The sequence below is a fragment of the Eriocheir sinensis genome, unplaced genomic scaffold (assembly GCF_024679095.1).
Source record: "Eriocheir sinensis breed Jianghai 21 unplaced genomic scaffold, ASM2467909v1 Scaffold127, whole genome shotgun sequence".
NCBI classification, from domain to species: Eukaryota; Metazoa; Arthropoda; class Malacostraca; order Decapoda; family Varunidae; genus Eriocheir; species Eriocheir sinensis.
The window spans coordinates 251986-265647 of NW_026110595.1; the positions used below are offsets into that span (position 1 = coordinate 251986).

Consider the following 13662-nt stretch of genomic DNA (forward strand, 5'->3'; position numbering starts at 1 on the left):
CTCCTTCTTCTTCTTCTTCTTCTTCCTCCTCCTCCTCCTCCTCCTCTTACTACCAATCTCATTTGTTCGCGGTCTTCCTCCTCCTCCTCCTCCTCCTCCTATTCCTCCTCCTCCTCCTCACGCACCTTTCCTCTCTTCTCCCTCCAACCATACTTTCCTTCTTCCTCCGTCTCTCTCTCTCTCTCTCTCTCTCTCTCTCTCAATCTCCCTTTCTCCCTTTCTCCCTCAAAATCTTTCTCTCCCCCTTCCCCTCAATTCCCTTCCTTTCCTTCTCTCTGTCTCCCTTTTCTCCTTTCTTCTCTCCCTGATCTCCCTTTCTTTCGTCCCTCCTCCCTTTCCCTCCCTTCTCTCCTTCCTTCTCTCCCTGATCTCCCTTTCTTTCGTCCCTCCTTCCTTTCCCTCCCTTTTCTCCTTCCCTCACCTCCTTCCTTCTCTCCCTGATCTCCCTTTATTTCGTCCCTCCTTCCTTCCCCTCCCTTTTCTCCTTCCCTCACCTCTTCCCTACTATGTCTTCCCCTATTTCTCCCCTCTTCTCTCCCCCTCTACCCCCTCCCCAGGTTCTGTGTCGATGGTTGCTGAGCGTGAAGAAGAATTACAGGCCCGTCAAGTACCACAATTGGCGACATGCAGTAACCGTGGCGCAGACCATGTTCGCCATGCTCAAGACGGGGAAGATGGAACAGTTTATGACGGACCTGGAGGTGAGGGAGGAGGAGTCGGAGAAGGAGGAGGAGGAGGAGGGGAACAATTTCTCCACCTATCAACTCGACACAATCTTCCAAACACCTATCCCCTATTCTTCGACAACACTCAGCTGTCACCTTCTTCAACACTAAACATCCTCGGTCTATCCTTAACTCAAAATCTCAACTGGAAACTTCATATCTCCTCTCTCGCTAAATCAGCTTCCTCGAGGCTGGGCGTTCTGTATCGTCTCCGCCAGTTCTTCTCCCCTGCACAGTTGCTGTCCATATACAGGGGCCTTGTCCGCCCTCGTATGGAGTATGCATCTCACGTGTGGGGGGGCTCCACTCACACAGCTCTTCTGGACAGAGTGGAGTCTAAGGCTCTTCGTCTCATCAGCTCTCCTCCTCTTACTGATAGTCTTCTACCTCTTAAATTCCGCCGCCATGTTGCCTCTCTTTCTATCTTCTATCGATATTTCCACGCTGACTGCTCTTCTGAACTTACTAACTGCATGCCTCTCCCCCTCCCGCGGCCTCGCCTCACACGACTTTCTACTCATGCTCATCCCTTTACTGTCCAGACCCCTTATGCAAGAGTTAACCAGCATCTTCACTCTTTCATCCCTATACTGTCCAAACCCCTTACGCAAGAGTTAACCAGCATCTTCACTCTTTCATCCCTTTACTGTCCAAACCCCTTACGCAAGAGTTAACCAGCATCTTCACTCTTTCATCCCTTTACTGTCCAAACCCCTTACGCAAGAGTTAACCAGCATCTTCACTCTTTCATCCCTATACTGTCCAAACCCCTTACGCAAGAGTTAACCAGCATCTTCACTCTTTCATCCCTTTACTGTCAAAACCCCTTACGCAAGAGTTAACCAGCATCTTCACTCTTTCATCCCTATACTGTCCAAACCCCTTACGCAAGAGTTAACCAGCATCTTCACTCTTTCATCCCTTTACTGTCCAAACCCCTTATGCAAGAGTTAACCAGCATCTTCACTCTTTCATCCCTTTACTGTCCAAACCCCTTACGCAAGAGTTAACCAGCATCTTCACTCTTTCATCCCTTTACTGTCCAAACCCCTTATGCAAGAGTTAACCAGCATCTTCACTCTTTCATCCCTATACTGTCCAAACCCCTTATGCAAGAGTTAACCAGCATCTTCACTCATCCCTATACTGTCCAAACCCCTTATGCAAGAGTTAACCAGCATCTTCACTCTTTCATCCCTATACTGTCCAAACCCCTTATGCAAGAGTTAACCAGCATCTTCACTCTTTCATCCCTATACTGTCCAAACCCCTTATGCAAGAGTTAACCAGCATCTTCACTCTTTCATCCCTATACTGTCCAAACCCTTTATGCAAGAGTTAACCAGCATCTTCACTCTTTCATCCCTATACTGTCCAAACCCCTTATGCAAGAGTTAACCAGCATCTTCACTCTTTCATCCCTATACTTTCCAATAACCTTATGCTAGAGTTAACCAGCATCTTCACTCTTTCATCCCTATACTGTCCATACCCCTTATGCAAGAGTTAACCAGCATCTTCACTCTTTCATCCCTATACTGTCCAAACCCCTTATGCAAGAGTTAACCAGCATCTTCACTCTTTCATCCCTATACTGTCCAAACCCCTTATGCAAGAGTTAACCAGCATCTTCACTCTTTCATCCCTATACTGTCCAAACCCCTTATGCAAGAGTTAACCAGCATCTTCACTCTTTCATCCCTATACTGTCCAAACCCCTTATGCAAGAGTTAACCAGCATCTTCACTCTTTCATCCCTCACGCTGGTAAACTCTGGAACAATCATCCTTCGTCTGTATTTCCTCCTGCCTACGACTTGAACTCTTTCAAGAGGAGGGTATCAGGACACCTCTCCTCCCGAAATTGACCTCTCTTTCGGCTACTCTAAACTATCTTCTGTTGTGGGAGCGGCGAGCAGCGAGCTTTTTTTTATACACGTTTTGTTGCCCTTGAGCCGACTCTTGTTGTAAAAAAAAGAGAGTGGGGAGAAAGGAATGAGAAGGGGAGAATGAGTGAGACAGAACAGGAGGAGTGCAAGAAAGGGAAGGAAAGGAAGGAAGGGAGAAGGAGGAGGAGGTGGGAAAGGGAAGGGAGGGAAGGAAGGAAGGGAGGTAAGGAGGGGAAGAAGAAGGAGGAGGAGGGAAAGGGAGAATAAGGGAGAGAAAGGAAGGGAGGAAGGAGGAACAGAGAGAGAGAGAGAGAGAGAGAGAGAGAGAGAGAGAGAGAGAGAGAGAGAGAGAGAGAGAGAGAGAGAGAGAGAGAGAGAGAGAGAGAGAGAGAGAGAGAGAGAGAGAGAGAGAGAGAGAGAGAGAGAGAGAGAGAGAGAGAGAGAGAGAGAGAGAGAGAGAGAGAGAGAGAGAGAGGAAGGAGAAAAAATATATATAAAAAAGGAAAAAAAGAATAAAAAGGAAGGAGAGAAGGAGGATAGATTAAAGAAAGGAAGGAGAAGGAATCAGAAGGAAGGGAGGAAGAGGAGGAGGAGGAGGAGGAGGAGGAGGGAATGATGGGAGGGAGGAAGGAAGAATAGGATTAGTGAGAAAGGAGGTATTGAGAGAAGAATGAGGAGGAGGAGGAGGAGGAGGAGGAGGATCACGAGTATAATAGAGAAAAAGAGGAAGAAAAAATTGGAGGAAAGAGGAAAGGAAGGGAAGGGAAGGGAAGGGAAGGGACGGGAAGGGAAGGGAGGGGAAGGGAAGGAAGGAAGGAAGGAAGGAAGGAAGGAAGGAAGGGAAGGAAGGAAGGAAGGAAGGGAAGAGAAGGAAGAGAAGGGAAGGAAGGAAGGGAAGAAGGGAAAAGAAGGAAGGAAGGAAGAGAGAGAGGAGAGAGAGAGAGAGAGAGAGAGAGAGGAGAGAGAGAGAGGAGAGAGAGAGAGAGAGAGAGAGAGAGAGAGAGAGAGAGAAGGAGAGAGAGAGAGGAAGGAGAGAGAGGAAGGAAGGAAGGGAAGAGAAGGAAGGAAGGAAGGAAAGGGAAGGGAATTAGAAGGGAAGGGAAGAGAAGGAAGGGAAGGAAAGGGAGGAAAGGAAGGAAGGAAGGAAGGAAGAGAAGGAAGAGAAGGGAAGGAAGGAAGGAAGGAAGGAAGGGAAGGGAATAGGAAGAGAAGAGAAGAGAGAGAGAGAGAGAGAGAGAGAGAGAGAGAGAGAGAGAGAGAGAGAGAGAGAGAGAGAGAGAGAGAGAGAGAGAGAGAGAGAGAGAGAGATAGAGAGAGAGAGAGAGAGAGAGAGAGAGAGAGAGAGAGAGAGAGAGAGAGAGAGAGAGAGAGGAGATGGACAGGAGGAGGAGGAGGAGGAGGAGGAGGAGGAGGAGGAAGGGAGGGAAAAATTCGTTGCATGCACTCCTAGATTAAGAGAGAGAGAGAGAGAGAGAGAGAGAGAGAGAGAGAGAGAGAGAGAGAGAGAGAGAGAGAGAGAGAGAGAGAGAGAGAGAGAGAGAGAGAGAGAGAGAGAGAGAGAGAGAGAGAGAGAGAGAACTGCATATTGACACAACAAAACAAACTATAACCATTCTCTCTCTCTCTCTCTCTCTCTCTCTCTAATCTACTCTTTCCTTCCTTCCTTCCTTCCTTCCTTCCTTTCCCTTCCCTTCTAAAACTACTACTACTACTACTACTACTACTACTACTACTACTACTACTACTACTACTACTACTACTACTACTACTTCTACTATTACTACAGATGCTGGGGCTGATCGTAGCGTGTCTGTGTCATGATTTAGACCACAGAGGTACCAACAACAGCTTCCAGACCAAAACAGACTCACCTCTGGCAATCCTCTACTCAACTTCGACCATGGAACATCACCATTTCGACCAGTGTGTGATGATTCTGTCCCAGGATTCCAATAACATCTTCCAGGTGAGAGGGGGAGAGAGGAGGAGGAGGAGGAGGAGGAGGAGGAGGAGGAGGAGGAGGGAAGGGAAGGGAAGGATAGGGAAGGGAAGGGAAGGTTAGGGAAGGGTAAAGGAAGGGAAGGGAAGGGAAGGATAGGGAAGGGAAGGGAAGGATAGGGAAGGAAAGGGAAGGGAAGAGGAAGAGATAGATAGATAGATAGATAGAGAGAGAGAGAGAGAGAGAGAGAGAGAGAGAGAGAGAGAGAGAGAGAGAGAGAGAGAGAGAGAGAGAGAGAGAGAGAGAGAGAGAGAGAGAGAGAGAGAGAGAGAGAGAGAGAGAGAGAGAGAGAGAGAGAGAGAGAGAGAGAGAGAGAGAGAGAGAGAGAGAGAGAGAGAGAGAGAGAGAGAGAGAGAGAGAGAGAGAGAGAGAGAGAGAGAGAGAGAGAGAGAGAGAGAGAGAGAGAGAGAGAGAGAGAGAGAGAGAGAGAGAGAGAGAGAGAGAATGAGATAAAGTATAAATTTCAGAATTCTTAAAACGAAAAACCAAAAAAAAAAAGAGAGAAAGAGAGAGAGAGAGAGGGAGAGGGGTTGGAGAGAAGAAAGGAAGAATGGAGGAAAGGAGGAGAGATGGAGAGATAATGAAGGAGACGAATTTCTTAGGTGAGTGAAGGTATTGTGAAGGAGGGAGGGAAGGAAGGAAGGAAGGAAGGAAGGAAGGAAGGAAGGAAGGAAGGAAGGAAGGAAGGAAGGAAGGAAGGGAAGGAAGGAAGGAAGGAAGGAAGGAAGGAGAGAAGGAATAGGAAAGAAGATGAAGAGGAAGGAAAGAGAGGAGATAAATGAGGGAAGAGGAGGAGGAGGAGGAGGAGGAGGAGGAGGAGGAGGAGGAGGAGGAGGAGGAGGAGGAGGAGGAGGAGGAGGAGGAGGAGGAGGAGAGGAGGAGAGAGAGCGAGAGAGAGAGAGAGAGAGAGAGAGAGAGAGAGAGAGAGTGAGAGAGAGAGAGAGAGAGAGAGAGAGAGAGAGAGAGAGAGAGAGAGAGAGAGAGAGAGAGAGAGAGAGAGAGAGAGAGAGAGAGAGAGAGAGAGAGAGTAATCAACTTATCAACCACTTCCTCTGTTTCCCTTCCCTTCCCTTCCCTTCCCTTCCTTTCCCGTCCCTTCCCTTCCCTTCCCTTCCCTTCCCTTCCCTTCCCTTCCCTTCCCATCCCATCCCCTCCTCTCCCCTACTAACCTCCCTCCTCCTCCTCCTCTTCCTCCTCCTCCTCCTCCTCCTCCCTTCCTTGACAAAACAACTCATTCTACAATCCTTTCCCTATCCTATTCTTTCCTGTCTCTCACTAACCATATCTCCCCTCCTCCTCCTCCTCCTCCTCCTCCTCCTCTTCCACAGTCTCTCAGCGCCGAAGAATACCGGAGTGTGATGACCCTTGTAGAGAACGCGATCCTAAGCACAGATATGGCGATGTATTTTAAGAAGAAGAACACTTTCCTTGAGCTCTCGGACAACGGAGAATTTGACTGGCAGAGCGAGGAGAAGAAGAACCGTGAGTAGAGAGGAGGAGGAGGAGGAGGAGGAGGAGGAGGAGGAGGAGGAGGAGGGATAGTTGTAGAAGTATTGGTAGTTTTTGATGTAGCAAGGGATAGGAATAGGAGGAGGAGGAGGAAGAAAGATCACTGAAGGAGGAGGACAAAGAAGAGGAGGAAGAGGAGGAGGAGGAGGAGGAGGAGGAGGAGGAGGAAAAGACAGAGAGAAAGAAGGAGGAGGAGGAGGAAGAAACAGAGGAAGGAGATGGAAAGAAAGAAAGATAGAAGGAGGAGGAAGAAGAGGAGGAGGAGGAGGAGGAGGAGGAGAAGAAAGATTAAAACTAACAGAAATATTAGTAGCAAACAATAGTAGTAGTAGTAGTAGTAGTAGTAACAGAAGTAGAATTAAATAAACCACAAGATTCAAAACCACACTAACAGCTATAACCCACTAACTAACTAACTAATTCACTAACTATCAAACAACCCCATTACTCTAACACCCTCCCCCCCCTCCCCTCCCCTCCCCTCCCCTCCCCATCAGTTCTCTGCGGGATGATGATGACAGCTTGTGACGTCTCCGCTATCGCCAAGCCGTGGGAGGTTCAACACAAAACCGCAAAGTTGGTGGCCGACGAGTTCTTTGAGCAGGGAGACTTGGAGCGCCTGCAACTCAATGAACAGCCCGTGGTAGGTGATGAGGGGGATTGGGGGGAGTTGGGGAAGGGTAGGAGTGTTTGGGGAACGATAGGGGAAGGGTAGGGAGGGTAGGGAGGGGTGGGGAAGAGTGGGGAAAGTTCAGAGAAAGTTGGGGAAGGTTGAGAGATATTTGGAAGGGTAAGGAAGAGTAGGGGAAGGAAAGGGAGATTGGGGAAGGCTTGGGGAAGGGTCGGAAGGAGTAGGAGTGCTTGGGGAAGGGTAGGCAAGGTTAGGGAAGGGTAGGGAAGTTTAGGGGAAGTTGGGGAAGATTGAGAGATATTTGAAGGGTAGGGAAGGGGAGCTGAAGGTAGGGGAGGATAGGGGAAGGCTTGGGGAAGGGTAGGAAGGAGTAGGAGTGCTTGGGGAAGGTTAGGCAAGGTTAGGGAAGGGTAGGGAAGAGCAGAGAAGGGGAAAGGAAGGGGAAAAGAAGGGAAAGGATGGGATGGGGAAGGGCAGGGAAGGTGGGGGAGGCTGGGGAGTGCATGGGGAAGGCTGGGGAAGGGTAGGGAAGGGAAGGGAAAGGTTGGGAAAGGCTGAGAAAGAGTACGGTAGAAAATATAGCGAATAATCTAACCTCATGAGATAGTTGACCACTCTAGTCTAATCTATGACTCTATGTATATATCTATGTATCTAAGCACCCCCTTCTCTCTTCCTCCTCCTCCTCCTCCTCTTCCTCTTCCTCCTCCTCCTCCACCTCCTCAGGCCATGATGGACAGGGAGAAGAAAGATGAGCTCCCTAAGATGCAAGTTGGGTTTATTGAAGTCATCTGTCTGCCTCTGTATAAGGTATGTGGCGGGAGTAGTAGTAGTAGTAGTAGTAGTAGTAGTAGTAGTAGTAGTAGTAGTAGTAGTAGTAGTAGTAGTAGTAGTAGTAGTTTGCTGATTTATACCATAAGGGGCTGGCTATCATGTGTTTGAGGATACCCTAAACTTAACCTAACCTAACCTAACAAAACCCCAAACAGTCACTATAGGCCTTGACTCAGACAACTCATATATGCTTCCCTACTAATGAGACTTTCTATACAACAAAGTGAGGTCATTCTGTGTTGATTTCTACCATAAGGTGCTGGCTATCATGTGTTTGAAGATACCCTAAACTTAACCTAACCTAACCTAACAAAACCCCAAACAGTCACTATAGGCCTTGACTCAGACAACTCATATATACTTCCCTACTAATGAGACTTTCTATACAACAAAGTGAGGTCATTCTGTGTTGATTTATACCATAAGGTGCTGGCTGTCATGTGTTTGAAGATACCCTAAACTTAACCTAACCTAACCTAACAAAACCCCAAACAGTCACTATAGGCCTTGACTCAGAAAACTCATATATGCTTCCCTACTAATGAGACTTTCTATACAACAAAGTGAGGTCATTCTGTGTTGATTTATACCATAAGGTGCTGGCTATCATGTGTTTGAAGATACCCTAAACTTAACCTAACCTAACCTAACAAAACCCCAAACAGTCACTATAGGTCTTGACTCAGAAAACTCATATATGCTTCCTTACTAATGAGACTTTCTATGCAATAAAGTGAGGTCATTCTGTGTTGATTTATACCATAAGGTGCTGGCTATCATGTGTTTGAAGTTACCCTAAACTTAACCTAACCTAACCTAACCTAACAAAGCCCCAAACAGTCACTATAGGTCTTGACTCAGAAAACTCATATATGCTTCCTCACTAATGAGACTTTCCATACAACAAAGTGAGGTCATTCTGTGTTGATTTATACCATAAGGTGCTGGCTGTCATGTGTTTGAGGATACCCTAAACTTAACCTAACCTAACCTAACAAAACCCCAAACAGTCACTATAGGTCTTGACTCAGAAAACTCATATATGCTTCCTTACTAATGAGACTTTCTATACAACAAAGTGAGGCCATTCTGTGTTGATTTATACCATAAGGTGCTGGCTATCATGTGTTTGAAGATACCCTAAACTTAACCTAACCTAACCTAACAAAACCCCAAACAGTCACTATTGCCCTTGACTCAGAAAACTCATATATGCTTCCCTACTAATGAGACTTTCTATACAACAAAGTGAGGTCATTCTTTCCTGATTCAACCTACACACCCACCCAATCACCCCACACTATCCCCTACCCCCCAGTTCACCCCAGTTAAACCCCCCTTTCTTCCCATCCCAGGCCCTCTCAGAATCCTTCCCCTGGGTCAAGCCTCTCTACGACGGGTGCGAGGCGAACAGAGAACATTGGAAGAGATTGGCAGAGCAGGTTGACATGGGACTGACCTGGATTGACCACGAATATATTGACAAGCCCGTGGAGAGGAATGATAGGGAGGGTAAGTATGGGGAAGGGAAGGGAAGGGAAGGGAAGGGAAAGGAAGGGAAGGGAAGGGAAGGGAAGGGAAGGAAGGGAAGGGAAGAGAAAGGAAGGAAGGAGAGAAGAGGGAGAGAAAGGGAGAAGAAAGTACAGAAGGGAGGGAAAGAGAAGGAGGAAGAAAGGAAGAGAAAGGGAGAGGAGAGAAAGGAAGAGAAGAGAGGGAAGGGAGAGAATGGTAAGGGAGAAAAGGGAGAGGAAGGGAGGAAAAAGGGAGGAAAAAGGCGATAGATAGATAGATAGAAAGATAAATAAGAGAGAGAGAGAGAGAGAGAGAGAGAGAGAGAGAGAGAGAGAGAGAGAGAGAGAGAGAGAGAGAGAGAGAGAGAGAGAGAGAGAGAGAGAGAGAGAGAGAGAGAGAGAGAGAGAGAGAGAGAGAGAGAGAGAGAGAGAGAGAGAGAGAGAGAGAGAGAGAGAGAGAGAGAGAGAGAGAGAGAGAGAGAGAGAGAGAGAGAGAGAGAGAGAGAGAGAGAGAGAGAGAATAAAGCTAGCCCACTTTCTCTAATCTTCCAGTCATCAGCAAGATCACTCTCAACCCCAAGCCTTCCACCACCTCCACCACCTCCACCTCGCCTCCGAAGGTAAGCGCTCCACCCCCCCCTCCACCCCTCCACCCCCCCAATAATGTAAGATGTGTGTGTGAGAGAGAGTGAGGGTAGGGAAAGGGAGAGAGAGGGAGAGAGAGGGAGAGAGAGAAAAATGTGTGTTTGTGTGTGTGTTTGTGTGTGAAAGAGAGGAAAGAGAAAGAGAGAAAGAGAATTTAAGGTGTATGAGTGATAGATAGATAGATAGAGAGAGAGAGAGAGAGAGAGAGAGAGAGAGAGAGAGAGAGAGAGAGAGAGAGAGAGAGAGAGAGAGAGAGAGAGAGAGAGAGAGAGAGAGAGAATCATACCTTAATTACACTGAAGATCACACGCTTACCTGAAAAAAAATCAAAATTATTATTATTATTAGTATTATTTTTATTATTATTATTATTATTATTATTATTATTATTATTATTGACACATTCTTCTATATATGTTAACTAAGCAAGGAAGAAGAGGAGGAGAAGGAGGAGAAAGAGAAGGAAGAGGAGGAGGAGGAGGAGGAGGAGGAAGAAAAAGGAGAAAAAGAAAATGAAGAAAATTTAGAAAAGAAAACTAAAATAAATTAATTACTCTTTTTTTAGAGTGAATATAATGATAACAATGATGATGATGATGATGATGAAAAGAAGAAGAAGAAGGAAGAGGAGGAGGAGGAGGAGGAGGAGGAGGAGGAGGAGGAAAAGGAGGAGGAGAAAGAGAAAAGAAAATCAGAATGGAAATCGGAGGAGAGGAGGAGAAGGAGGAGGAAGAAGAAGAAGAAGGAGGAGGAGGAGGAGGAGGAGAAGAAGAAGAAGAAGAAGAAGAAGAAGAAGAAGGAGGAGGAGGAGGAGGAGGAGGAGGAGGAGGAGTACACCAAACCAAACCAAATCACCAACTCATTCTTCTCTCTCTCACAGATCGACGGAGACACGATAGGCGGAACAGGAGTCGTCGCCGGGGTCCCCAACACAACAGGAGGAGGAGGGGGCGGAGGAGGAGGAGGAGGGGGGGGCAAGGGGCGTCTGGGTATCGGCTCTGCACTAATAGGGGGCGCCAGCAGGGTCTTGAAGGGGGGAGCGAAGCGGAGGTCGGTGGAGAAGAGACTTGATAGGGTTATGGATTCAAGCGGTGACCAGCGACCTGCCACCCGTCTCTCCCCCAAGAAGGAGACTAGTGGAGGAGGTGGAGGAGGAGGTGGAGGTAGTGGAGGAGGGAGGTGCTCGCTTCCAGTCTCCCGGCAGGCTTCTAATGTGAGTGTGTGTGTGTGTGTGTGTGTGTGTGTGTGTGTGTGTGTGTGTGATATATATATTTTTTATCTTTCCTTTCTCTCTTCCTTCCTTCCTCCTCCTCCTCCTCCTTCCTCTACCTCATTATCTTCCTTTCTTCTTCTTCTTCTTCCTCTTTTCCCTTCCTTTCCATTTCCTTTCCTCTATTTCTTCCTTTCTTTTCCTGTCTTCTCTTATCTTCCTTCCCTTTTTCTTCCTCTTCTTCCTTTCCTTATTTTCCTTTTCCTATTCCTCTCTTCCTCCTTTTCCTTCCTCCTTCTCATTCCTCTTCTCCTTTCCTTCATTTTCTCTTCTTCCTTCCTCTTTCTCCCTTTCTTTCCCTTCTTTTCTCTTCCCTTTCTTCCTCTGTTTCTCTTCCTCTTCTTTCCTACCTCCCACTTTTCTTCCTCCTTTCCTTCTTTCTCTTTCCCTTTCCTTCCTTCCTTCACTATCCACTTCCTTCCTTTTCCTTTCCTTTCCCTTCCTCCCTATCTTTCCTCTTCTTCATCCTTCCCCTTCCTTCCCTTCCCCTCCTCTCTTCCTATCCAAATTCCTCCCTTCCTAATCTTCCCTCCACTCTTCCCTTCCCTTCCTCCCCGCTCACCCCTCCACCTCTTCCCTTCCTCTCCACTCATCCCTCCACCTCTTCCCCACAGGAGGAGTATTTAGGGAAGAGCAAGCACCCAGGGAGGGCGTGTGGGAAGCTGAAGGGGCGGATGTGCGTTCTTCTGTGACAAGACCGAGACCAAGCGAACCTGGCTTTGTTTACATATGACGTCACGGCCACTCAGTATGGATAACCCTCCCTCAGCCAATCAGAGACGAAGACATGATCAAGATGACGTCACGGCCAGCCAATCAGGGAGCTACAAGCGATTCCCAGACCAAGACCACGTGGGTTTGTTTACATATGACGTCACGGCCACTCAGTATGGACAAGCCTCCCATCAGCCAATCACAGACCGAGATCAAAATGACGTCACGGCCACTCAGTATGGATAAGCCTCCCCTCAGCCAATCAGGGAGCGCCTACTGGGTTCTAGGGGCCCCTTAGTGAGGATAGTGACGCTTTGTTTACGTTTCTCAGTCGCCACTCAGTAGGGATATTCTGCCTGCCTGCCTGCCTGCCTAGTTGAATAACGATAATGTTTGTAATAATAATGTTAATCACGATAGGGAATGTTATAGAGATTGTGTTAGTTGTTTCTTTCTTTCTTTCTTTCTTTCTTTCTTTCTTTCTCTTTTCAATTTCTTTCTTTTTTCCTCGTTTCTATGTTTTCTTGGTCTATTTCTTTCCTTGCTTTCTATTTTTCCCTCCTCCCTTCCTTCCTTTCTTCCTTCCTTCTTTCCTTCCTCTTCTCCTTTCTCTCTTCCTTCCTTCCTTCTTTCCTTCCTTCCTCTTCTCCTTTCTCTCTTCCTTCCTTCCTTCCTTCCTTCTTTCCTTCCTTCCATCTTCTTTCCATTCTTTACATCTGTTCTTTCCTTCCTTTTCCTTCCTTCCTTCCTTCCTTCTTTTTTCTTCATTCCTTCCTCCTCCTTCTTTTCATCTTTCCTTCCTTCCTCTTCTCCTTTCTCTCTTCCTTCCTTCCTTCCTTCCTTCTTTCCTTCCTTCCATCTTCTTTCTTTTTCCATTCTTTTACATCTGTTCTTTCCTTCCTTCTTTCCTTCCTTCCTTCCTTTCCTTCTTTTTTTCCTTCCTTCCTTTCCCTCCTCCCTTCTTTTTCATCCTTTCCTCTTTCCTTCCTTCCTCCTCCTTCTCTCTCTCCCTTCCTTCCTTCCTTCCTTCCTTCCTTACTTCCCATCCTTCCTCTCCTTCCTTCCTTCCTTCCTTCCTTCATTTGATGGGTATATATATATAATAATGTTAGTATATTTCTAAATTATATACTTTAGTAAATGTAATATGTTCTTCTACTTCTAAACAGTGATAGTAGAGATAACTAGAGTGTGTGTGTGTGTGTGTGTGTGTGTGTGTGTGTGTGTGTGTGTGTGTGTGTGTGTGTGTTTCTTCCTCGGTGTAGATGTTGTTGTTGTTGTTGTTACACTCAAAAAACTAGAACAGAGTAACAATAATAATAATAATAATAATAATAATAATAATAATAATAATAATAATAATAATAATAATAATAATAATAATGATAATGAGAGAGAGGCTGTGCTTAGATTGTAGTAGATGTTCTTTATCCATTCCATTCGCTTAATTAACTAACTTACGTAGAAGGGAAGAACAAGAAAACACGCGATGATAAACGGGGGAGATAGGATAAACTATGATAAAACGGGAATTGGATAAACGGTGGAGATAGGATAAACTATGATAAAACGGGGAATAGGTAGAAAACAGCGATAACAGAAGAATTACAGGAACTATTAACGTGTGAAAGTGCATAGGAAGTGAAGGAGAAGGAGAGGGAAACTGTGATAAACGGTGGAGATAGGACAAACTATGATAAAACGGGGAATTGGAAGAAAACAGTAATAAAAAAGAAGAGAGAAAATATATATTAATGCGTGAAAGTGTAAAGAAAATGAAGAAGAATGAAAAATATACAGAAAAGGAGAGTGTGATAAAGGAAGGAGATAGGAAAAACTGCAATAAAAATGGAAATAGGAAGAAAAAACAATAAAAAGAAGAGAGAAAAGATATATTAATGCGTGAAAGTGTAAAGAAAATGAAGAAGAATGAAAA

At 46.1% G+C, this 13662-nt stretch overlaps 1 protein-coding gene across 1 annotated transcript in view; it reads left to right on the forward strand.

Moving 5' to 3' along the window:
- The window catches only part of LOC126989704 (cGMP-specific 3',5'-cyclic phosphodiesterase-like), a 52377-nt gene extending 39953 nt beyond the window's left edge, over positions 1–12424 (forward strand). Inside the window, exons 16-24 of the mRNA XM_050848323.1 lie at positions 558–701; positions 4400–4579; positions 5941–6094; positions 6619–6764; positions 7479–7562; positions 8942–9098; positions 9650–9717; positions 10623–10955; positions 11627–12424. Of these exons, the coding sequence (XP_050704280.1) occupies positions 558–701; positions 4400–4579; positions 5941–6094; positions 6619–6764; positions 7479–7562; positions 8942–9098; positions 9650–9717; positions 10623–10955; positions 11627–11704 (1344 nt within the window). The 3' untranslated portion in view covers positions 11705–12424. The remainder of the gene's footprint in view (positions 1–557; positions 702–4399; positions 4580–5940; positions 6095–6618; positions 6765–7478; positions 7563–8941; positions 9099–9649; positions 9718–10622; positions 10956–11626) is intronic.
- Positions 12425–13662: the final 1238 nt, after the last annotated feature.